The following is a 21762-nucleotide window of genomic DNA, read 5'->3' as shown; positions in this document are numbered from 1 at the left end:
TTGTCTGGGATGGGTTTTCAGTCGACCACCAGATGACCAGTGTTACCGGACAATAAGCGAATGCACTTGGGAGCATAATAACGTACGCTGCCATGAACGTCAACTGTCAGAGATTGGTCAGAGCTAGTACCAAACCAGAGCTGAGCTCACTCCACCCACCCAAGTGCTCCAGGACATCGAGGATCCAGACCAACAATGAATTACGAAGTAATTAATGTGGTCTGGTAAAACCAGCGTACGGTAAAACTAACATGACGGTCTGATGAAGTGGAGGAGTTGCGCTCACAGTTGGTTAGGGTTAAGAAGAAGAACGCGAAAGAACAAAGTGGAAGTGGTGGAGGCAAAGGCATGAGGAAGAAAGGCAATCGTTGGGTTTTGGTGTGTGTGTGTGTGTGTGTGTGTGTGTGTGTGTGTGTGTGTGTGTGTGTGGGGTGGCTGGGTGTGTGTGTGTGTGTGTGTGTGTGTGTGTGTGTGTGTGTGTGTGTGTGTGTGTGTGTGTGTGTGTGTGTGTGTGTGTGTGTGTGTGTGTGTGTGTGTGTGTGTGTGTGTGTGTTGGGGTTTTGGTCTTTGGTGAGGTTGGGCTTAGTGACAGGATCTCTCAACTCCCAAACCACTACCACCAGGACAGGGGAGTGAGATGGAACGTTTGCAGCGGCGACGGTGGTGGTGGTGGTGGTGTGTGTGTGTGTGTGTGTGTGTGTGTGCGTGTGTGCGTGTGTGTGTGTGTGTGTGTGTGTGTTGGGGGGGGGGATTTTCCTGTCTGACTTTGATATGCAACATGGATTAGAGACAGGAGGCATGCTGAGATCTTAGACTCTTTAGAACCTCAAACTGATGTATGTATGTATGTGCGCACGTGTGAGCGACATGGAGTGTGTGTGTGTGTGTGTGTGTGTGTGTGTGTGTGTGTGTGTGTGTGTGTGTGTGTGTGTGTGTGTGTGTGTGTGTGTGTGTGTGTGTGTGTGTGTGTGTGTGTGTGTGAGAGAGAGAGAGAGTTTTACTGTGTGTTACTGTGTGTGTGCTTAACTCACAAAATAACCGTGGCGGGTGTGGTTTTGTCCCTCGAAAGCCTTCAGACAAACTGATGGAGCACCTCCAGGATGTGTGTGTGTGTGTGTGTGTGTGTGTGTGTGTGTGTGCGTGCGTGCGTGCGTGCGTGCGTGTGTGCGCGCGCGCGTGTGTGTGTTAAAGTGGCAGCAGGTATCCATCTCCTCTGTAACTCCTGATGCAGGATGAAAAGGGCTCGGCCCAATGGGAACCATGTGGGTTCTGGACTGGCTGGGTGTAGTGTAGTGTAGTGTAGTGTAGTGTTGTGTTAGTGTGTGTCTGTGTGTGTGTGTGTGTGTGTGTGTGTGTGTGTCTGGTACCTCTCTTGCACCTTAGACCCAGATGGGTTTGGAGAGAGAGAGAGCGAGAGAGAGAGAGAGAGAGAGAGAGAGAGAGAGAGAGAGTTAGACAGAGATAGACAGAGACGGGGAGAGAGAACTCCAATTGTAGCCATGTGAGTTGTGTTCTGCTACCCTTTATGCTGCACCTCCTATACTGCCTAGACCCTGATGGGCTTTGTCAAACATACTGGTGTGCTCAACCTTGATATCCCGCGTTGTTAATATGGACTGGAGAGGGTATTTATCTTGGTATCGTGTGTAACGTGTTATGGGCGAGAGATTTACTGACAGCAAAAGCATTTCACAGTAGTCTCTCGGCAGCTACGGTACGTCATTCAGGTTGCTTTCCCGTGCCCTAGTGAGGGTTTAGGCTTTCTGAGGTTTAGTTTTGTTTCAGGTTGAAAGGGGCTTTTAGTAGAGCGGCTACAGGAAAAATCGTGCAAATTATGATACAAGCGTGAAATTCGGCAAGTATGTGCTCAAGACCCATACGATCAAATCTACCCGATTGGCCACTTGAAATGGCGGCCATTTTCCAAGATGGCCGCCAAAAAAGACCCCAGAAATGGATTTATTGCATAGAATTGACCTAGAAAATTATGATACAAGCATGAAATTCAACATGTATGTGCTCAAGAACAATATGATCAGATCTACCTGATTGGCCACTTGAAATGGCGGCCATTTTCCAAGATGGCCACCAAAAAAGACACCAGAAATTGATTTATTGCATGTAATTGACCTTGTAAATTACGATACAAGTATGAAATTCAACATATATGTGCTCAAGACCAATACAATCAAATCTACCTGATTGGCCACTTCAAATGGCGGCCATTTTCCAAGATGGCTGCCAAAAAAGACCCCAGAAATAGATTTATTGCATAGAATTGACCTAGAAAATGATGATACAGGCATGAAATTCAACATGTATGTGCTTAAGACCAATACGGTCAAATCTACCTGATTGGCCACTTGAAATGGTGGCCATTTTCCAAGATGGCCGCCAAAAAAGACCCCAGAAAGTGATTTATTGCATAAAATTGACCTTCAAAAGTATGATACAAGCATGAAATTCAACATGTATGTGCTTAAGACCAATACGATCAAATCTATCTGATTTGCCATTTGCAATGGTGGCAATTTTCCAAAATGGCCACCATGAAAGAATCTAAAAATGGATTTGTTGCACAGAATTGAGAAAGGAAATTATGATACAAGCACAACCAAGAAATTTGGCAGTTATGTGCTTAAGACCAACTCAATACATTCCAAGTAATTTTCCAGTTTAAATGACGGCGATTTTCCAAGATGGCCGCCAAAAAATACCATAGAAATGGATTTGTTGCACAGGATTGATCAAGCAAGTTATTATACAAGCATCAATTTTGGCATGAATGTGCAAAAAAAAACAATACAATCAAATCTTCCTGACTCGCCACTTAAAATGGAAGCCATTTTATAATATGGCCACAAAAAGGCTGAATTTAGCCCAAAGGTGAGCAAAAAAAATGATGATACAAGTGTGTAATTTTGTGTGTTTGTGCTTAAGAGCAATAGGCCTATAATCAAATCCACTCATTTGCATTTTAAAGATGGCCATTAAAGAAGACACTAGAACTTCATTAATTGCAATTAATCTAGATGTGGCCCAAATCAATGTTAACATTCACTGTTTGAATTTCCAATGATTTCATCATAGAAGGAAATACAATCAAGCAAAAAGGCACATAACTATAGGCTACCAAGGGTAACCCCGGCTCTCTGAGGCATATGAACCAGACATCTCACTATGGGTAACGCCCGCGACCATTTGCCAAAACTTGATTTCAATCTTGCCGTCATGCCAATGAGCTGCACAGCTGGGGATCCCGCCCCCTCGGGGACAAATCCGAGGTACGTTGGGCTCTGAGCTTCAATCTGAGGCAACTAGCCTTTGAGCTTGTGGGTGAGTGTAGCAATCTAGTGAGATGTCTCGTTCATCTCCCTCAGAGAACCAGAGTTACCCTCGGTAACCTATAGTTCTCTTTCTGTCGAAACACTCGACATCCCACTATGGGTATTGAAAAACTCCCGATTGAGTTGCCTTTACCTAGAATGTGCAAACAAAAGCTTGGCCGGGGCACAGACCATTCTCCTGCCGATGCCCAGAGCTGTTGAAGCCGAAGAGGTAGCGTCCATCAGCAGTGATAAGTATCATGCTCACCCAACGCGCAGCTCGAGACGCAACAGCCACCCAAGGGCCCAGGGTCTTAGTTCCGAACCCGAAGAAGAGAGGCTAGGCACCAGGCGCACAAAGGCAGCGTCCAGACATCCAATACCACGGAGAGCACGCAGTGGAGGGAACCCAGGGCACGGAAACCACCCGTCTGGGTGTAACCGATGTGCAGGTGGAGCCCACAGAGGTGTAGCGAGGCCCCCAATATTAAGTGGTATTCCCCAATAGCAAACCAGGCCTTGGCACAAGGGGGAATTTCCAGAATGTTCAGTACACAACATCTGCAGGTGCAACCGTGCTGGCAGAAAAGACCATTCTCTATCAAGGCCGTAGGTCCACGTTGCGGACGGAGAACCTAGTAGCAACCACCACCACAGCAAGCTGGCCAAGCCAGCCCGAGCAGGGGCCTGAGATACTTCATTGGAGAAGTATGGTCTAGCTAACCACGGTCGCCCTACCCAGGGACAGCACTCCAGGCAGCACAATTGACACTCACGCTCCTGCTGAGCGAATGAGACACACACAGTAAGGGGTGTGTGATGATGCGACCCGTGAGCGCGTGTCATCATCACGGCGTCTGCTGTAGCAGGCGCCATTGAACTCATGCCCCCATCCAAACTTTTACCCATTCTTATTGTTGTTTCGTGGACTTTACAAATTGTATATCAGACTCCCAACCTTTTTTCAGTATTTTATGGTTTCGTTGGTTAACATGGGTCGACACTTGTTTAGCTGACAACCGTTCAACCATTTGGTATTCACACACATTACATTCGCGCACATTGCATTCATACACGCATACATTTTCAAACACTAACCACACAAAATCAGAGTTTTGTCAACATCTTTTGTTTCTTTATTTTGTTGTGCCTAGTTACAATATTTAGCCTTACTCAGTCAAAACGAGTGGTTTTTAAGTGTTTTAGAACACAAACCAATGTTTACTGGAGCATTTAAATTCTACCGCTTACCGGTCTCGCAGCACTTCCGCGTTTTGGCAAAGGGTTGCGTCATGGCTTTGGGGATGCTTTTATTTTAGGGCACGTTCGCGTGTGCGCGTCCCCTCGCCCTTGCAAGTGCAGTTTAATGGTTGAAACGTTGCAATTGCTGGTAGTTATGTACCAATATGTATCTGAACCTGTGTGGTAAGACTGTGTAAAAGGCCTGAAATAAGTATATTGTGCTAGCACTATTTAAAATGTGTAAAATTAAATATAATTGTTTGCCTAATTAAAACTCCCTGCTTTTTGGTCAGGCACTAGTAGAAGCTGCCTTTAGGGAGGAGACAGGTACCCTTTATAATGGAGATGTGTCCATTCTTGTGCAGAGCCAAGTAGAGACGAAACCTATTCGTTGAATTGCTCTGTCTTAAACTCAGCTGTGTGAGTAACCTCTTAGAGAGAATTTTTGGTATTGAGAGCCTCAGGCTTTAACTAGTTTATTTCTTTTGTACATCTTTATTTTGGTTCCTCGTAACCTGTTTATTTTTGTATATTTTTATAAATAGTGTACAGTTACATTTTTCAACATTTTGGTTTATTTTGGTTTAGTTTGTGGTCCCTGGCTCACCTTCACCTGTGGTTTGCAAAATAAAAAGCAAAAACGTCATCTCCTGCGTCCTGCTGTATCTGTGTGCCTATCCGTAAGACCCTCGACACTCTACATTTTAACATTTGGTGGCAGCGGTACGGACCAGTGTCAAAAAGGGTCGGCACACAGTAGGCAGTGATGATGATTCAGCCACAGAACAAACCTGAGCAGAAGCAAGACCAGGCTGTGAGAAGCAAGACCACCCTCGGCGTGACTGCAGCGCCACCTGCTGAGCTGGAGCAAGATGCCATCAAGTCCAGGCCCCAGTCCGCACCACCCGAAGACCGGATGAGCAAACTGGAGGCAACACTTGCCGGCTTCATCCTGGCCCAGCAGAAGAGAGAGGAGAAGTGGGAGAAAGCAGCACAGCGCCAGGACCAGAAGTGGAACGCAATCCAGCACCAGTTCCTACAGCTTCAGAATCTGGTGGGGGGCGCGGAGAACCAGCACCGCCAGACCCCAGCGGTGGCCGTGGAATCCCAAGACCCGCCAGCAGCTGAACCGGAGGCTGACCCTGACCACCAGGATGACCAGGAGCCGCAAAGGTCTGCGAGCGTAGCTCTTGAGAGCAGACCAGAGTCCTGGGTACGCAGCCCTGGGTCGGAGTCGTCCTGGCCTTTGCCCCTCACCCCAGCGGAGTTCGGCTACCGGCCTCCCAAGATGGTGCCCTACTTTGAAGAGGAAGACATCGATCACTACCTCACCACGTTCGAGAGGATAGCAGCCGTGAACAGGTGGCCAGTGGAGAGTTGGGCTGTTTTCCTTGTCCCCCTGTTAACAGGGAAAGCCCGTGCTGCTTACGTAGCAATGGACATTGTTGCCGCCCAAGACTATGTCAAAGTCAAGCAAGCTATCCTGACCAAGTATGAAATTGACCCTGAAGCGTACCGGCACAGATTCCGTGCCACGACTGTCCAGGAGGGGGAGACGGCGAAAGAACTGCAGTCAAGACTTGCCGACCTGTACCAGAAGTGGATGGGCCCGAGTGTGAAGACCAAGGAGCAGATCGGTGATGCCATCATTCTGGAGCAGTTCATCCGCATGCTCAACCCAGAGCTGAAGGTGTGGGTCATGGAGCGGAGCCCACGTACCTCCAAAGAAGCAGCCGAATTGGTGGAGGCCTTCGTTGCTGCACGACGACATCGCAGAGGCTACCAGATCGGGAACCAGGTCCAGGATGACCATCGGACCCGGGGTGCCCAGCGACAGCCTGACCAACGCCATCAAGCCAAGTCGGCGGGTGGTTGCCGTGAGTTGCCCCAATCCAATGCCCCTCACTCTAAGTCTAGTCCCCACACTGCACATAGCCCCACCCTCCCCCAAGATGGCACCAGCACCGACCACGACGGGTGAGCAGATGTCTTGCCCCACCTCTGCGAGGAGTTTCAAGCATAAGTTGGGGGATGTGTGATGATGCGACCCGTGAGCGCGTGTCATCATCACGGCGTCTGCTGTAGCAGGCGCCATTGAACTCATGCCCCCATCCAAACTTTTACCCATTCTTATTGTTGTTTCGTGGACTTTACAAATTGTATATCAGACTCCCAACCTTTTTTCAGTATTTTATGGTTTCGTTGGTTAACATGGGTCGACACTTGTTTAGCTGACAACCGTTCAACCATTTGGTATTCACACACATTACATTCGCGCACATTGCATTCATACACGCATACATTTTCAAACACTAACCACACAAAATCAGAGTTTTGTCAACATCTTTTGTTTCTTTATTTTGTTGTGCCTAGTTACAATATTTAGCCTTACTCAGTCAAAACGAGTGGTTTTTAAGTGTTTTAGAACACAAACCAATGTTTACTGGAGCATTTAAATTCTACCGCTTACCGGTCTCGCAGCACTTCCGCGTTTTGGCAAAGGGTTGCGTCATGGCTTTGGGGATGCTTTTATTTTAGGGCACGTTCGCGTGTGTGCGCGTCCCCTCGCCCTTGCAAGTGCAGTTTAATGGTTGAAACGTTGCAATTGCTGGTAGTTATGTACCAATATGTATCTGAACCTGTGTGGTAAGACTGTGTAAAAGGCCTGAAATAAGTATATTGTGCTAGCACTATTTAAAATGTGTAAAATTAAATATAATTGTTTGCCTAATTAAAACTCCCTGCTTTTTGGTCAGGCACTAGTAGAAGCTGCCTTTAGGGAGGAGACAGGTACCCTTTATAATGGAGATGTGTCCATTCTTGTGCAGAGCCAGGTAGAGAAGAGACCTGTTCGTTGAATTGCTCTGTCTTTAACTCAGCTGTGTGAGTAACCTCTTAGAGAGAATTTTTGGTATTGAGAGCCTCAGGCTTTAACTAGTTTATTTCTTTTGTACATCTTTATTTTGGTTCCTCGTAACCTGTTTATTTTTGTATATTTTTATAAATAGTGTACAGTTACATTTTTCAACATTTTGGTTTATTTTGGTTTAGTTTGTGGTCCCTGGCTCACCTTCACCTGTGGTTTGCAAAATAAAAAGCAAAAACGTCATCTCCTGCGTCCTGCTGTATCTGTGTGCCTATCCGTAAGACCCTCGACACTCTACATTTTAACAGGGTGACCGACCCAAGGGAGACACGTGTAATGCGTCCTATTAGGAGAGGCGAGGATCCAGGTGGTCTTGACTAGATCAGCCTTCTCACCCTCGGGTAGAGGGCGCAACTGACTAGAGAAGTTGCGTTCCACAGAATGTTCCACAGCCTCTGGGAGGAGGCTCTTATCTTTGAATGTTCCAGGCTGACAAGCCAAAGCCATTATGTGATAGCTAAATCAAACATGTTAATGTCAAAATAAACTAAATTAAAGCAAATAAACTAAATTCATGACAATGCTTGTTTTTGGTGTACCTTTTGTTTAACAGCAATATCGAGAGAACCACGAATTGCCGTTATTGACATATTATTACCGCAGTGTCATCGTATTATTAGCATCTCATAACCTTCGGGGTGTGGGGGGGGCACTGCCTCCATTGATATTAAATTAAGAACTGGCATTAGCATGTCATCACCATGCTATTTGTGTGTCATACTGTGAGTGGCTTATGTGTCATTGCAGAATATGTTTAATATCTGTATCAGTTCATCATCCATGCTAACATATTCAAGGAGAGTGAACAATTATTTCCACCAAATTTGCAATATGCACATATGACATTTGCAAATTTCTAGGGTCTTTTTGGCTGCCATCTTGGAAAATGGCCAGCATTTTAAGTAGCAAATAAAGTAGACTTGATTGTAGGCCTATTGGTCTTAATCGCATACAAACCGAGTTTCATCATAAATTGCTTGGACAATTCTGTGCAATAAATTATTTTCTAGGGTCTTTTAGTTTTTTGGCTGCCATCTTAGAAAATGGCTGCCATTTCAAGTGAGTAATTGGGTAAATTTGATTGCACTGGTCTTAAGCACATACATGTTGAATTTCATGCTTGTATCATAATTTGCTAGGTCAATTCTATGCAATAAATCAATGTCTGGGGTCCTTTTGGCGGCCATCTTGGAAAATGGCCACCATTTCAAGTGGCCAATCTAGTAGATTTGATCGTATTGATCTTAAGCACATACATGCTGAATTTCATGCTTGTATCATCATTTTCTAGGTCAATTCTATGCAATAAATCAATTTCTGGTGTCTTTTTGGCAGCCATCTTGGAAAATGGCCGCCATTTCAAGCGGCCAATCAGGTAGATTTGATCATATTGGTCTTGAGCACATACATGTTGAATTTCATGCTTGTATCATAATTTTCTAGGTCAATTCTATGCAATAAATCCATTTCTGGGGTCTTTTTTGGCAGCCATCTTGGAAAATGGCCGCCATTTCAAGTGGCCAATCAGGTAGATTTGATCGTATATGTCTTAAACACATACATGTTGATTTTCATGCTCTCATCATAAATTTCTAGGTCAATTCTATGCAATAAATCCATTTCTGGAGCCCTTTTTGGCGGCCATCTTGGAAAATGGCCGCCATTTCAAGTGGCCAATCAGGTAGATTTGATTGTATTGGTCTTAAGCACATACCTGCCAAGTTTCATGCTTGTATCATAATTTGCACGATTCAAGCCAAATTGGCCTTGTAGCCGCTCTACTATTTCAAAACACATGAGTGTGATCGTGTCATCACATCACATGACATCACAGACACGAGTGTGTACACACACACACACACACGCACACGCACACGCACACGCACACGCACACACACACACACACACACACACACACACACACACACACACACACACACACACACACACACACACACACACACACAGAGTTGTAAGCAACCATACTGTATCTGTCTTGTCTATGGCTAATAATAGCTGTGAGCAATGTCCACTTTCACTTTCCTGCTGCCTAGTTCCTTATCTTTAGAGTAGTTTCTGTTTCTTGTGAAAGAGTTTGTAACGCATTCAGAGTCATGACATCTCCTGCTACGTTTCAAAACACTCTATGAGTCCTGTCAACTACGTAGCACTTATAATGTGCTTTGCTATCATTTTGTGCTTAGTGTATCACTTTTATACACACTGTGTGTGTGTATATATATACTGTATTACGTTATGTAATATATATATATATATATTATGTTACCTGGCGGATGGAGGATGAAGTTACGCTTTTGGCATTGTCACGTAGCATTAGGCTACTTTACATGCTAGTTGACTAACAAAAGGCCGACAGATATTGAATCTATCGAAGTAGGCTATACATAATTTGAGCGATCATATTTGGATACAATGTTGATTTCTGCCTTCGATTATAATAAAAAAGTAATAAAGTGTCAAACTGAAGTGAGGTCTAAGATAGTTGATCGGGTGGCTGCCATGATTGTTTTTTGATTCACTGGTGAGGGCGAGCTGACACACAGCCTTCTGGGTAGTAGGCAGCGACAAACCCACTCAGCCTGGTTCAGCTGGTCGAAAAAACGAGGGCTGGGTTTTTAGCTGTGCCGTGCAGTACTTGACTAATCGAAACGCAATAGACAGCAGCCAAGTAGTGGCGTGTCAAGCGGCACCTGGTAGAAAACGGGCATTGGAAAATTTTGTCCTCAGTAAGGTGATTTATGTCCTCGATTGTACGTCGCTTTGGCTAAAAGTGTCTGCCAAATGACGTAATGTAATTTAATGACTGGCTGATGTGGAAGGAATGTGTAATAGAAAAACACTATGCAAGGTGTGGCCTCTTTCTTGATACATTGAGTTGAGCATTTGGACCATCAGTCTCACAATCAAAGTATTTAAGAGTGAAACCTGCTCCAAGCTGAAAAATTGACTTTGATGTGGAAGGAAGCCATTCTTTTACTTGGAGCATTCTTCCTTTGCACATGCAGTCAGGGGCGGAGCTATAGGGAGGGCAAGCAGGGCATTTGCCCCTGGGCCCAGGGCCCTCCCGTGTTGGTGGTGGGGGCCCTATAGTGAGCTTGGCAAGCTGTATAGGGGGCCCCATAAGTGTCTTGCCCAGGGGCCCTGTGTGCAATTATTCCGCCACTGCATGCAGTTCTCAATAAAAAAGAAAGGCTGAATTGAAGTGCCATGTCATTGTACTTTTGAACTTATACTTGTAATGACCGTAGCCAGGGTGGTGGCTTAACACTAAATATCTGATTGTCTGCTGCTGTAACAGTCTAGTTGACCAACCACCAGTGCCAATGGAATCCCGTACTGGGTTGTTGCCTAAACCTCAACCAAACAGCTGATGGCAGCCCTCCACTTACAATGAAATGCTGTTATCAGAATGGCTGAAGTGGAGCCATTATATTAGCCTATGTGGACCCTTCTTCTTTTGAACATGTTGATCTCAAAAGACTGAATGAGTAGAAGCACCATATCAATGTAGCCTACTTTTGAGTTTATATTTAATGACTACAGCAAGGGTAATAATACTGAATAGCCTATTGTGAAGCGATCTTGGGTGTTTTGAAAGGCGCTATATAAAACGAAAGTATTATTATTATTATTATTATCTGATTGTCTGTACCAGTAAGAACTGGTCATACCAGTCAGCCAACCAGTGCCAGTAGAATCTGGTAATGGGCTTGTTGCCTAAACCTCAACCAGACAGCTGATTGCAATTCCGATGTCCACATTGGAAAGGCCTTCCTCCAGTAAATGGAAAATGAAACTTAGCACAGTCCTTTATAAGACAGTAACCATGTAGTGATGGGACACTCTGCTACCATTGGGAACTTGAATGCATTTAACATATTTAGCACTCTGTGGGGTATTGACAACATTGAAGACGACGACTGGATATATAGAAAGGATGAGAAACAGACAGTACAAGAAACAGGAATATGAAGTATGTATGCGCATGTGTGCACGTGTGTGTCTGTGTGTGTGTGTGTGTGTGTGTGTGTGTGTGTGTGTGTGTGTGTGTGTGTGTGTGTGTGTGTGTGTGTGTGTGTGTGTGTGTGTGTGTGTGTGTGTGTGTGTGTGTGTGTGTGTGTGTGTGTGTGTGTGTGTATGTGCGCTTGTGCACGTGTGTGTGTGTGTGTGTGTGTGTGTGTGTGTGTGTGTGTGTGTGTGTGTGTGTGTGTGTGTGTGTGTGTGTGTGTGTGTGTGTGTGTGTGTGTGTGTGTGTGTGTGTGTGTGTGTGTGTGCGTGCTGCACATACGTATATTGATATACTATGTTCATGTCACGTGTCTAGAGTACAGTATATTTCAGTCTTCTTCAATTTCTCATCTTGGTACTAAACTTAATCTCTGTTTTTTTAATGGTTCAAACAGTCAGTTTCTGATCAACTTCTGTAATAATTGGATAGGCCTACCATCAGGGTAGTTACCGTACGTGCACAGAGTCTTCCAGTTCCAAATAGAATGTTGTCAGTATTCCATTCAAAACAAGTTCCGGAATATTCTATTTAACATGTGTGGAGCGTTCTGCAACTAGAATATTCCAAGAACATGGCCACATTTGGAATCAATAAGGAGTTTGCAAACCAAATACTGCCACCATTTTGCTTAGAATCGGATCATTCCTTGCGTGCGACTGTGCTCAATAAGTTATTCCACATCAGTTTATTGTACCAAAGTCGGACACTAGAACAGTGGAAAGGGAACAGGAACAGGAACTGGAAATGGGACAAATTCTGATTTCTAGACAGATAGACTAACTCTGAAATCAACACTGTTGGGTTGGATTAGGCTCAGACGGCTTTTGACTTTGATACTCGTGGTGTATTGGTGTACTTCCATTCCCAAAGGGAAGTGTGTGTGTGTGTGTGTGTGTGTGTGTGTGTGTGTGTGTGTGTGTGTGTGTGTGTGTGTGTGTGTGTGTGTGTGTGTGTGTGTGTGTGTGTGTGTGTGTGTGTGTGTGTGTGTGTGTGTGTGTGTGTGTGTGTGTGTGTGTGTGTGTGTGTGAATGAGTTAAGAGAGACAGAGAAACGTGATCTCCAAATCTAATCAGCAATCCAAATTTAATTACTGGAAGTTTATTGCTTTTAGTGTATGTTTATAATACAGAACACCTCTCCCTCTTTTTGCCCCTCCATCTCTCTCTCTCTCTTTCGGTCTGTCTGTCTCTCTCGCCATCTTTCTTTCTTGCCCTAATCTCTCTCTCTCTCTCTCTCTCTCTCTCTCTCTCTCTCTCTCTCTCTTTCTCTCTCTAGGCTCGGCCCAAAGGCGAGGGCCTGACGCCGTATCAGGGGAAGAAGCGCTGCTTCGGGGAGTACAAGTGCCCCAAGTGCAAGAGGAAGTGGATGAGTGGGAATTCGTGGGCCAACATGGGACAGGAGTGCATCAAGTGCCACATCAACGTTTACCCCCACAAGCAGGTATGTGCTCAGGTATGGCCATCAAGTGCCACATTAACCCATTTTAGCCTGAGCCCTTCTTGGATTGCATTAGAATTATGTTCATTCACCTCTACATACATCCATTTTTAATAAAAATCCCTCAAATCTCAAGAGCCTGAATGTAGCGTGTATGTGTTTCCTGGTTAAAATGGGTTAATGTTTACCCCCTCAAAAAGGTATGTACACAGGGCATTTTCTAGCCATCTTCATGAACCCCCACTAATGCCAACAAGTGGTCAGGTATCGGGCATGGGCATCAAGTGCCACATCAGTGTTTACCCCAACACCATATGTACTTAGGGCTTTTCTAGACATCATCTTGAAAAAAAATCCAAATTGAAGTGCCATTTCTGATAGTTTTGACAATTCAAAAGTCATGATTTTCTCATAATTATTATTATCTCATTAGCCTATCTCATTATCTCACTGTTCATTAGCTGCTAATGTGTGGTTGGTTTGGTCACAAGATGGCAACCAAAAAGGACCCCCCAATGGGGTTTAGTCGATGAGTAACACGAGCTGACAAACAGCAACATGCGTTGTTTACGCACATTACCGCGTCCTAGTGACACAAGTATCTCCTCCAATGGCAATGCATGTAATGTAGGTTTGCTATGTGTGGACGCATGATAGCTGCCGAAGCATAGCGATGCATAGCCTTGCCTGGTGTCTATTAGGATGCGTCGACTATGGAAGCCCCCTTATTCCTCTTTTCCACTGCCGGTTTTCTGGTAGGCCTACAGAGCTCGACACAGCGCCACTTGGCCGCCACTTTTTGCTTTACGATTGAGCTGTGTCATGCCTATTTAAAAAGCAAAAACTGCCGGCAGAGTTGCGCTGTATCAAGCTGTATGCCTATCAGAAAACCGGCAGTGTAAAAGAGGTATTAGAGTCTTTTTGGCCAGGTTGGATGGGTTCGGTTGCAGGATTATTTGCAAAAATGTGTGGTAACACTTCACCATGTGTTGCTTCATTATACATTCATAGCAGCTAAAGTAAAGTGCATACTTAAAACATCCATGATTCTTTCATGTGACATGACTCAACATTCATGACAAGGCTTTCATGAATGTGGAAGACGGAATGACGACAACTTGTCAAAATAAAAGATGCAAAGTAGCATTGCTGGATTTGAAACCCATCCAAACCCATCACCTCACATCTGGTTCAATGAGCTAGTCCACATGGCAAATAGGCAGGATTTGTGTCATACATTTGGATTCACAGCATGCGTGTGTATGGCCTACAAATTGTATATCATTTTTCAGCCCTCAAGATCTGGAGAAATACAGTTAAAATACACATGAGAAATATGTGCAGTTAAAGTGTTGAGTTGGTCCATTGTTTGGGTTAGTCCCCCCAAAGAAGAGAGAAAAAACATAAATGAACATAGAGTTCTTAGAGTTCTTGCTTTGCAGACTTTGGACTATGCATGTTTGCACGCTTTCCCCATAGAGGGGCCATGCCCATGTGCCAGAGCAGTCAGTGATGTTTCAGATCCAAATTGCACATTGATGCAGTCAGTGTTGGATGTAAGCAACTTATCTGGTTGCAATGCCAATGGTAATGTAATAATAGGTTGCTAACTGGCTAGCAATGGCATTTTTGAGAAACACACCCCAAGTTGGCTAAGGGGGTCATTCTGGGTACCCATTGGTTCATAGAGGCCTAGTTGGAGAAAAGGGATGTGTTGTCCAACTTCTGTTATCACAGCCTTCATATACTTGAGCCTATGAATTGTGAAATATGTGCAGTGGAAAATGTCGAGTTGGTCCATTGTTTTAGTCCCCAAAAAAGAGAAAAAAAATTACTTTCTTAGAGTTCTTGCTTTACAGAGTTTGGACATTGCATGTTTGCATTGCATGCTTGCTCTCCCAAGACAGACCATGCGCCAGAGCCTGAAACACCCCTTGTTGTTTCAGGTCCTAATTGCACATTGCTGCAGTCAGTGTTGGATGGGGTGCTGCTCTGTGCAGGCCCGCTGTCAGGGGGTGTCAAATGGGCCACTTGGTCCAGGCCAAGGCAGAGGGAGACCCCAGAATTGGGTCCTCATTACATTGTATGTATTGAGGAGGGACCCGTTGAGATGACTTTGCCCAGGGCCCGCCGAAAGCTGTCAGCAGCTCTGGCTCTGCACATTCAAGGCATGGCACTCGAAATAGCATGACATCATCACTCATTTTCAAGTGTGTGTGTGCAGTGCTCACTCGTAGGCATCTATAATCAGGCCCATGAAAAAGGGGGAAAACTAGGAACTGGGGAACGTGTGTGTGTGTGTGTGTGTGTGTGTGCACGTGTGAGTGTGAGTGTGTGTGTGTGTGTGTGTGTGTGTGTGTGTGTGTGTGTGTGTGTGTGTGTGTGTGTGTGTGTGTGTGTGTGTGTGTGTGTGTGTGTGTGTGTGTGTGTGTGTGTGTTCAGCCAGCCTGTCTGCCTGCCTGCAAACAATTACTCAAAGCTGGGCACCCATGGCACGCTATCTGTCCAAAAGAAAATCGAGGACCTCCTTGTGTATGAACAAAAGCATAAGAACAAAATAAAAGAGGAACATTAAGAAAAAACATATATTGTTGAATACTGCCCTTGCCTTCATATCCTATTTAAATTCTGGCATTTGCTGGGTGTCCAACAGCAATGATGGACTACGCATTGCGAGGAAACATCTGTGGAGGCATATAGCTGTTTTTTTTCCCTTTAAACTTTAAAGCCTTCACTTTTTCTCTCCCTCTCTCTTTCTTTCTGCCCTCGCTGGTTTCAAAAAGTTGATTTGAAACACGAGCTGTCATCGTTAGTGTCCTGGATGGCTCCCATATTTTCCACTGACGTCAGGCTAGGCCTATGAGATATACCCCTCTCTCTCTCTCTTTCCTGCCACGCCAAAGCAGTCCACGTTGTTTGTCACTAATGCAGAGAAACCTCATGAAAGAAACAGTAATGGGGACAAGCTGTGCGAAGCGCTTTGGTGCTTTATAGTACAGAAGGGAGGATGACTGTCTTTATGAATCTCTCTGCAGTATATATTATTTGTATGCATGTTTGTATGTACAGGATATGTGTACTACATGCATGTATGCATACTGCACAGTATGTTGTCTAAATTGGCACATACTGTATCATAAATGGCTAGTGTGAGATTCGGCTGTCTGAATCGGTTGTTGAGAGAGAGAGAGAGAGCGATAGAGAGAGAGCTATAGAGAGATACAGACAGAGCGAGAAAAAGAGTGTCAGAGAGATAGACAGAGGGAATGGTCATGAGAGTGATAGAATGATTAGTCTATGACAAACATAGAAAGAGTGATACAGGAGACAGAAACCAAGACAGAAACAGACCAACAGAGTTCAGAGAGGGAAAGGGAGAGAGACAATAAGAAAACGTTCAGCTAGATTAACTCATAGTATAACAAACATATATATACAGGAGAGGACGCTGGCAAAGTGGCAACACCCCTCCCACCCCCACCCTTCAGGACACTCAATTACAAACACAAACTAAACTTGATCTCACAACAAGTGGAAACATGCTGTACTGTCTGCCGAGTGTTGCTTACAGTACAGAGAGAGAGAGAGAGAGAGAGAGAGAGAGAGACAGACAGACAGACATAGAGAGAGAGAGAGAGAGAGAGAGAGAGAGAGAGAGAGAGAGAGAGAGAGAAATGGAGAGGGAGAGGGAGAGGGAGAGACAGAGAGAGAGAGAGCGTTGGACTTGGCCTGTCTGTGTGAGCGCCAAATCAAGGCTGTGTTTATGTGACCCTGTGCTGACCTGGCCTGGGCTGCACACAGTAGATTAATGGTCTACACAGGGATGGATTATAACTCCAGCGGCCCCTAGGCGAGACAACAAGAAAGGCCCCGCTCCATGGATGTTGCTTGTTGACAAAAGATTCGGGGTTTTAGACCAGATGTTTGAGATCCTATGTTGTTGGGGGCTCAGGGTTTTTCCCCCAGAGAAAATTTTAAAATACAGTTGTTAAAAGTGTGATTTTAACACAGTATGTGAATGGAAATATAGAGGCTTGGCCTTCAGGGCCCTATTGGTTTTTGGGCCCTTGGGCCTGGGCCCGGTAGGCCCGTGCAGTAATCCATCCTTGGGCCTACACAGAGGATCTGGAAAAGAGGAGAGAGAGGAGCTCGAGTGGCTCCCTAGAGGTTGTGAAGGCCTCAGTCACACAGCAGGGGCTCGGTGTTGCCAGACTGGGCGGTTTCCTGCCCGATTGGGCTGTTTAGGATGGCCGTCAGTGGATTTAAAAGGCATTGGCAGTTTTTCTGTAGATTTATGATCATAGAAATCATTAGAATTTGGTTCAAATTGTGCGGGATTTTGTGCTTTCTGGGTGGATTTTGAGCATTTTTGGGCTGTAAATCACCAGTCACATCTGGCAACCCTGCAGAGCCTTGGCTGGTGGATCACGTCACTGTGCATTTCACAACTGTAGTCTGCGCAAAGGCCATAGACCTGCATGACACACACTCCCACTGTCACCATGTCGTACTCCTCTATGTTCAATACCAAGGACATTCCACACACCCATACTCGCCTGCCAGACAGAGGTGTATAAAGTAGTCTAAAGTACTCTGACAGATGTAATTACAACACTTGTACATGATATGACAAAGACTGTGATAAGGGCATGGAGGGCTTAGATCTATTTGCATCAACATGGCATCATACCAGAACGTCAAGATAACGCGCCGACTTGAACCTTCTATCACATTTGTGCATCACAACTTTGCACGTTAACTCGTGCTCCACAACGGCCTGTGACAGGTTAGATTTAGGCATGAATTTAGGTCAATGTTTTACACAGTATATAATACTAATAAATTGTATCGTTTTCTTCTCTGATGTTCCCCGTAGCGACCGCTGGAGAAGCCCGATGGACTGGACGTGTCTGACCAGAGCAAGGAGCATCCCCAGCACCTGTGTGAAAAGTGCAAGGTGTTGGGCTACTACTGTCGCCGGGTGCAGTGACCCTCTCCCATGCAAGAATGCTAACACAAACACGAACACAAATAGACATACACACATCAAAGGGACTCTGTCTGTGTACAACTCCAATGATCAACCTCAGCTGTCTGTATGATCACCCTAATGAGAAGTGCACACCTCACACGCATACATATTACTCACTCAAACACACATGGACGCACGCATGCACACACTCACACACTGGTGCCTGTGACCATCCTCAGCTCTCAGCTCCATGCCACCGATGCCTACCTGGACCTGCCCCCAAGTCATTGCCACCCAAGTGCCTCCCCTCTCATGAATGTCAGCGGGACATTGGTGAAACGCGGTGAATCGATGCATGGACTTAAATTGACTTGTTCATTTGTGCGTGTGTGTGTGAGATAGAGGGAGATTGAACACCTAACCATTTGTACTGAAATGGTGGCAAGCACTGCCAATTGAACCCACACAGACAGATAGGTGACAGACAGACAGACAGACAGACAGACAGACACATGCACACACACACACAATTGAAGCAGTTGGAATGAAGTAGGTCATCACATAGTGATTTTATTAACTCTTTTTTTATTTCGTTGTTTGTTTACAAGATTACTCGTTTTCCCCCTATAGCCTAGTGAAGGTAAGGGAGATAAATGACTGCATGTACTGTACCTATTTGCTCACCCAAACCAGGGCTGGATTAAGATGGCCTGGGGCCCATGGGCTTCAAAAATTGCTGTAGACCCCCACGGAAGGCAAATTTCATTATGAAATTGTACTATAGACAACATCATAATTTCAAGCCAGGAATAAAGGATAACAGGCCTGTCAACTGTGGAGAAGAGTATTAACAAGATTTAGAAGTAGACTATGTTTTAAATGTTGAATCTTGTCACAATTCAATGCAAATTAATGCATTTTTCTCCCTTCTGACCAAGCTGGGGAGCCCCTGGCAAGTGGAGGCCCCTATAGGCTGCAGCCATATCTAACCTGGGGTACATTTGTTGAAAGTGTAGTTCTTAGCCACTTAGCAACTTGGGTAGTTGCCAATGGGAAATTGGATTGCTAACATCAAAGTAGCTAACATAGTTAGCAACTATGCTTTCGAGAAATGCACCTGTGTGCGTCAATCCAGCCCTGACTATGGCAGACCTTCACAAAGACATTAGGTCAGTAGCACATGTACTCAACTGTGAATCCACCATCAACAGAGTCTAGCTGTAGCAATACAGAATCTCATCTGTGCATATTATGGCAATGTAATATCTCTGTATTATATGTTGCATTAGCAAAAAAAGTGATATATTTATGTAGCGGTCTACACTTATAAAGGCTGTCTCATTTTTCTGTGCAATTGCATTAATCTTTTTAACCGGGTGTACAGTATAATCTTATTTTAACCATCTAAATATGTAGGTCTTTAGGGAAGAAAAGAGTAAAAAAAACATCTACTGTAGATTGAAGACTTTGTAGGCTGAGCAAATTATATAGGGTACTTCAAAAACGACACGGGAAACGTATACTTTCTTTGTGTACCCTGAAGGTTTTCAGATATCATGTCCTGTGTTTGTATCCATCTCTTAAACATACAGAGCTCTTAGTATAGAGGACATAATCACATGTTCTCGTGCAATATTCCTAAGGGTTCTCGAGGTAACTCGTAAAAGCAAGCCGTCCGCAGAACAAATATAGCGTTCATGCAAATGTTACTTTTTGTTTTCGTTTTGTTTCTTTTGTTGACCCCAACAGATGAAAAAGCAGTATTGGTAAGACTTAAGAATAGAGTTCACATGTTGGCCCTTAATACATCACTACCGTAAGTACTGCCTCTATTTAAGTGACTTAGAAGAAAGTCAAGGGCCTGCGAGTTCCAATTATACTGGGTAACATTTAACTTGACGTATGACATAACAGTGTCATAACAGTGTCGTAATGAATCATGCATGTGTCGTAAACATTTCATGACTGTCATTAAGTGGTCTTAGAGTTATGGTAAAGACAGCCCTAACAATGTCAACTTTATGACTCGTCCATGACTGTCACGACACTGCTTTGACACTGTTGTGACACTATACCTGTACGTATGACGCCAGTATCAAGCAAAGTGTAATCTTACAGTATGAATAATTAAGGCCTTACTGGCAGTGATTAAGAAATTTGTGAATACACGCCGAACAAATGATTGATTTTGCTGAACATGTTTTAAGTCATTGATGCAGCTAGACATATTGGGGGCCAACCTGTGAATCATATTCTGAAGTTTTAACACAATATTCACTGTCAATACTTGGCCTTAGTGCACAGGTGTCCCTTTCATTCAGACGATAGTACTGTAGAGTCGTTGCAGTGAGTTTAACCATTCTTTTGGCACTTAAATATTATGATAATAGCAATATTATAAGTAGCCTATTTCAGTATGCATTCATAAATAAACCACTTTCCTATGCACCCTGAGCCTAATAGCTCGTCTTTCTGATAATGGTTTACTGGAATAGTTTAGTAGCAAAGGTGCATAAAATAAATATGGAAATACTCTCAAAGTGTGGGCCTATCTACCTCATTACAGTGGAATAACTATATAAAGTGTATAAAGTATGAAAGATCATCTAGTGCTAGTGCTAGTGCTGTATTACATCATTTGTTTGGTAAAGTGAAAATAGAAAATGAAAGTCCAACTGGGAAACTCCAACTCCCATTATTGTCATTGTGACACAGCACTCCACAGCACACAAGTGAACACTGCACACTACACACAACGAAATTGCATTTATGCCTCACCCGTGCAAGGGGGCAGCCCCCAATAGCACCCGAAAGGGAGCAATGTGGCGGGACGGCACCATGCTCAGGGTACCTCAGTCATGTATATCATTACTAAGGGTTTCCGTCCCATACCCAAGTTTCTTAAGGTATAGAGCAAGTAATACTAACCCCAACTCCGATGAAGTTGGGACGTTTGGTAAACAGTGAATAAAATCAAAATGCTATCATTTTCAAAACACTCAATCTATTCATTAGATGGAGAATAGTGAAAAGACAACATATTAAGTGTTAAAACCGAGAAAAAATATTGTTTTGGGGGACATATGTACTCATTTCTAATTTGAGAAATCCAACACGTCTCAAAAGAGTTGGGACGGGGACAATAAATGGCAGCAAATGTCGAGGAAGACTAAAAACAAAACAAAAGACAACACTTAACAGTTAAATACATTAACCGATGAGATGATTTTATATAAAAAACAGTGTTAATTCCTATCTTGGACATGATTTCACCAGCTTAAATAGTGGGTGTATTCCTTGTCATGTTTTGCAATGTTTTCCTTTCTGTAGTGCTTACAGTGTGACAGGTCTTGACCAAAAACCCACCATTTTATCACATGCTGGTCCTTATGATGGAGCCAAACTGTTAAAACATAGTAGAGAATGCAATTTGACCTTACTATGTGGCAGTAATCGAAGATCTCCCTTCAAAATATAATGCATGAGTGGCTTTTCATGCTGTTTAAAACCCATTTATACCATTCAGCACTGTATTTAACTCTACAGATGAGTGAGAACATCTTAACCAATGCACTACTGCATCCGCATGCCATTATGGAGGCTGACTTTTAAAGCTAGCACTAACACAAGTTGGATGGTCCATTTTCACTGTAGCACAGGATGTGCAATGCTCTATTATTGTCAAAAAGAATGGACTTCTACAACTTCTGCTGACTTCTGTAAGCAAAGGACAGTTTCCCATGTCTTCTGGGTCTATTTCAAGTGAGCTCAGGTGCTAAGGAGAATGTTAAACCCCTGTGTCATTTTCATGCATTAAGCATTCTTAATA

General features: G+C 44.1%; 1 protein-coding gene across 2 annotated transcripts in view; it reads left to right on the top strand.

Annotated features, from left to right (window-relative positions):
* The window catches only part of LOC134467224 (zinc finger CCHC domain-containing protein 24-like), an 89553-nt gene extending 68703 nt beyond the window's left edge, over window positions 1-20850 (top strand). For both annotated transcript variants that reach the window (XM_063221137.1, XM_063221136.1), the window contains exons 3-4: window positions 12800-12964; window positions 17838-20850. In XM_063221137.1, the coding sequence (XP_063077207.1) occupies window positions 12800-12964; window positions 17838-17951 (279 nt within the window). In that variant the 3' untranslated portion in view covers window positions 17952-20850. The remainder of the gene's footprint in view (window positions 1-12799; window positions 12965-17837) is intronic.
* The last annotated feature ends 912 nt before the right edge of the window (window positions 20851-21762 follow it).

The sequence above is a fragment of the Engraulis encrasicolus genome, chromosome 17, assembly GCF_034702125.1.
Source record: "Engraulis encrasicolus isolate BLACKSEA-1 chromosome 17, IST_EnEncr_1.0, whole genome shotgun sequence".
NCBI lineage: Eukaryota > Metazoa > Chordata > Actinopteri > Clupeiformes > Engraulidae > Engraulis > Engraulis encrasicolus.
Note: the sequence above shows the minus strand (reverse complement) of the source record. Positions and strands in the feature narration are given on the sequence as shown.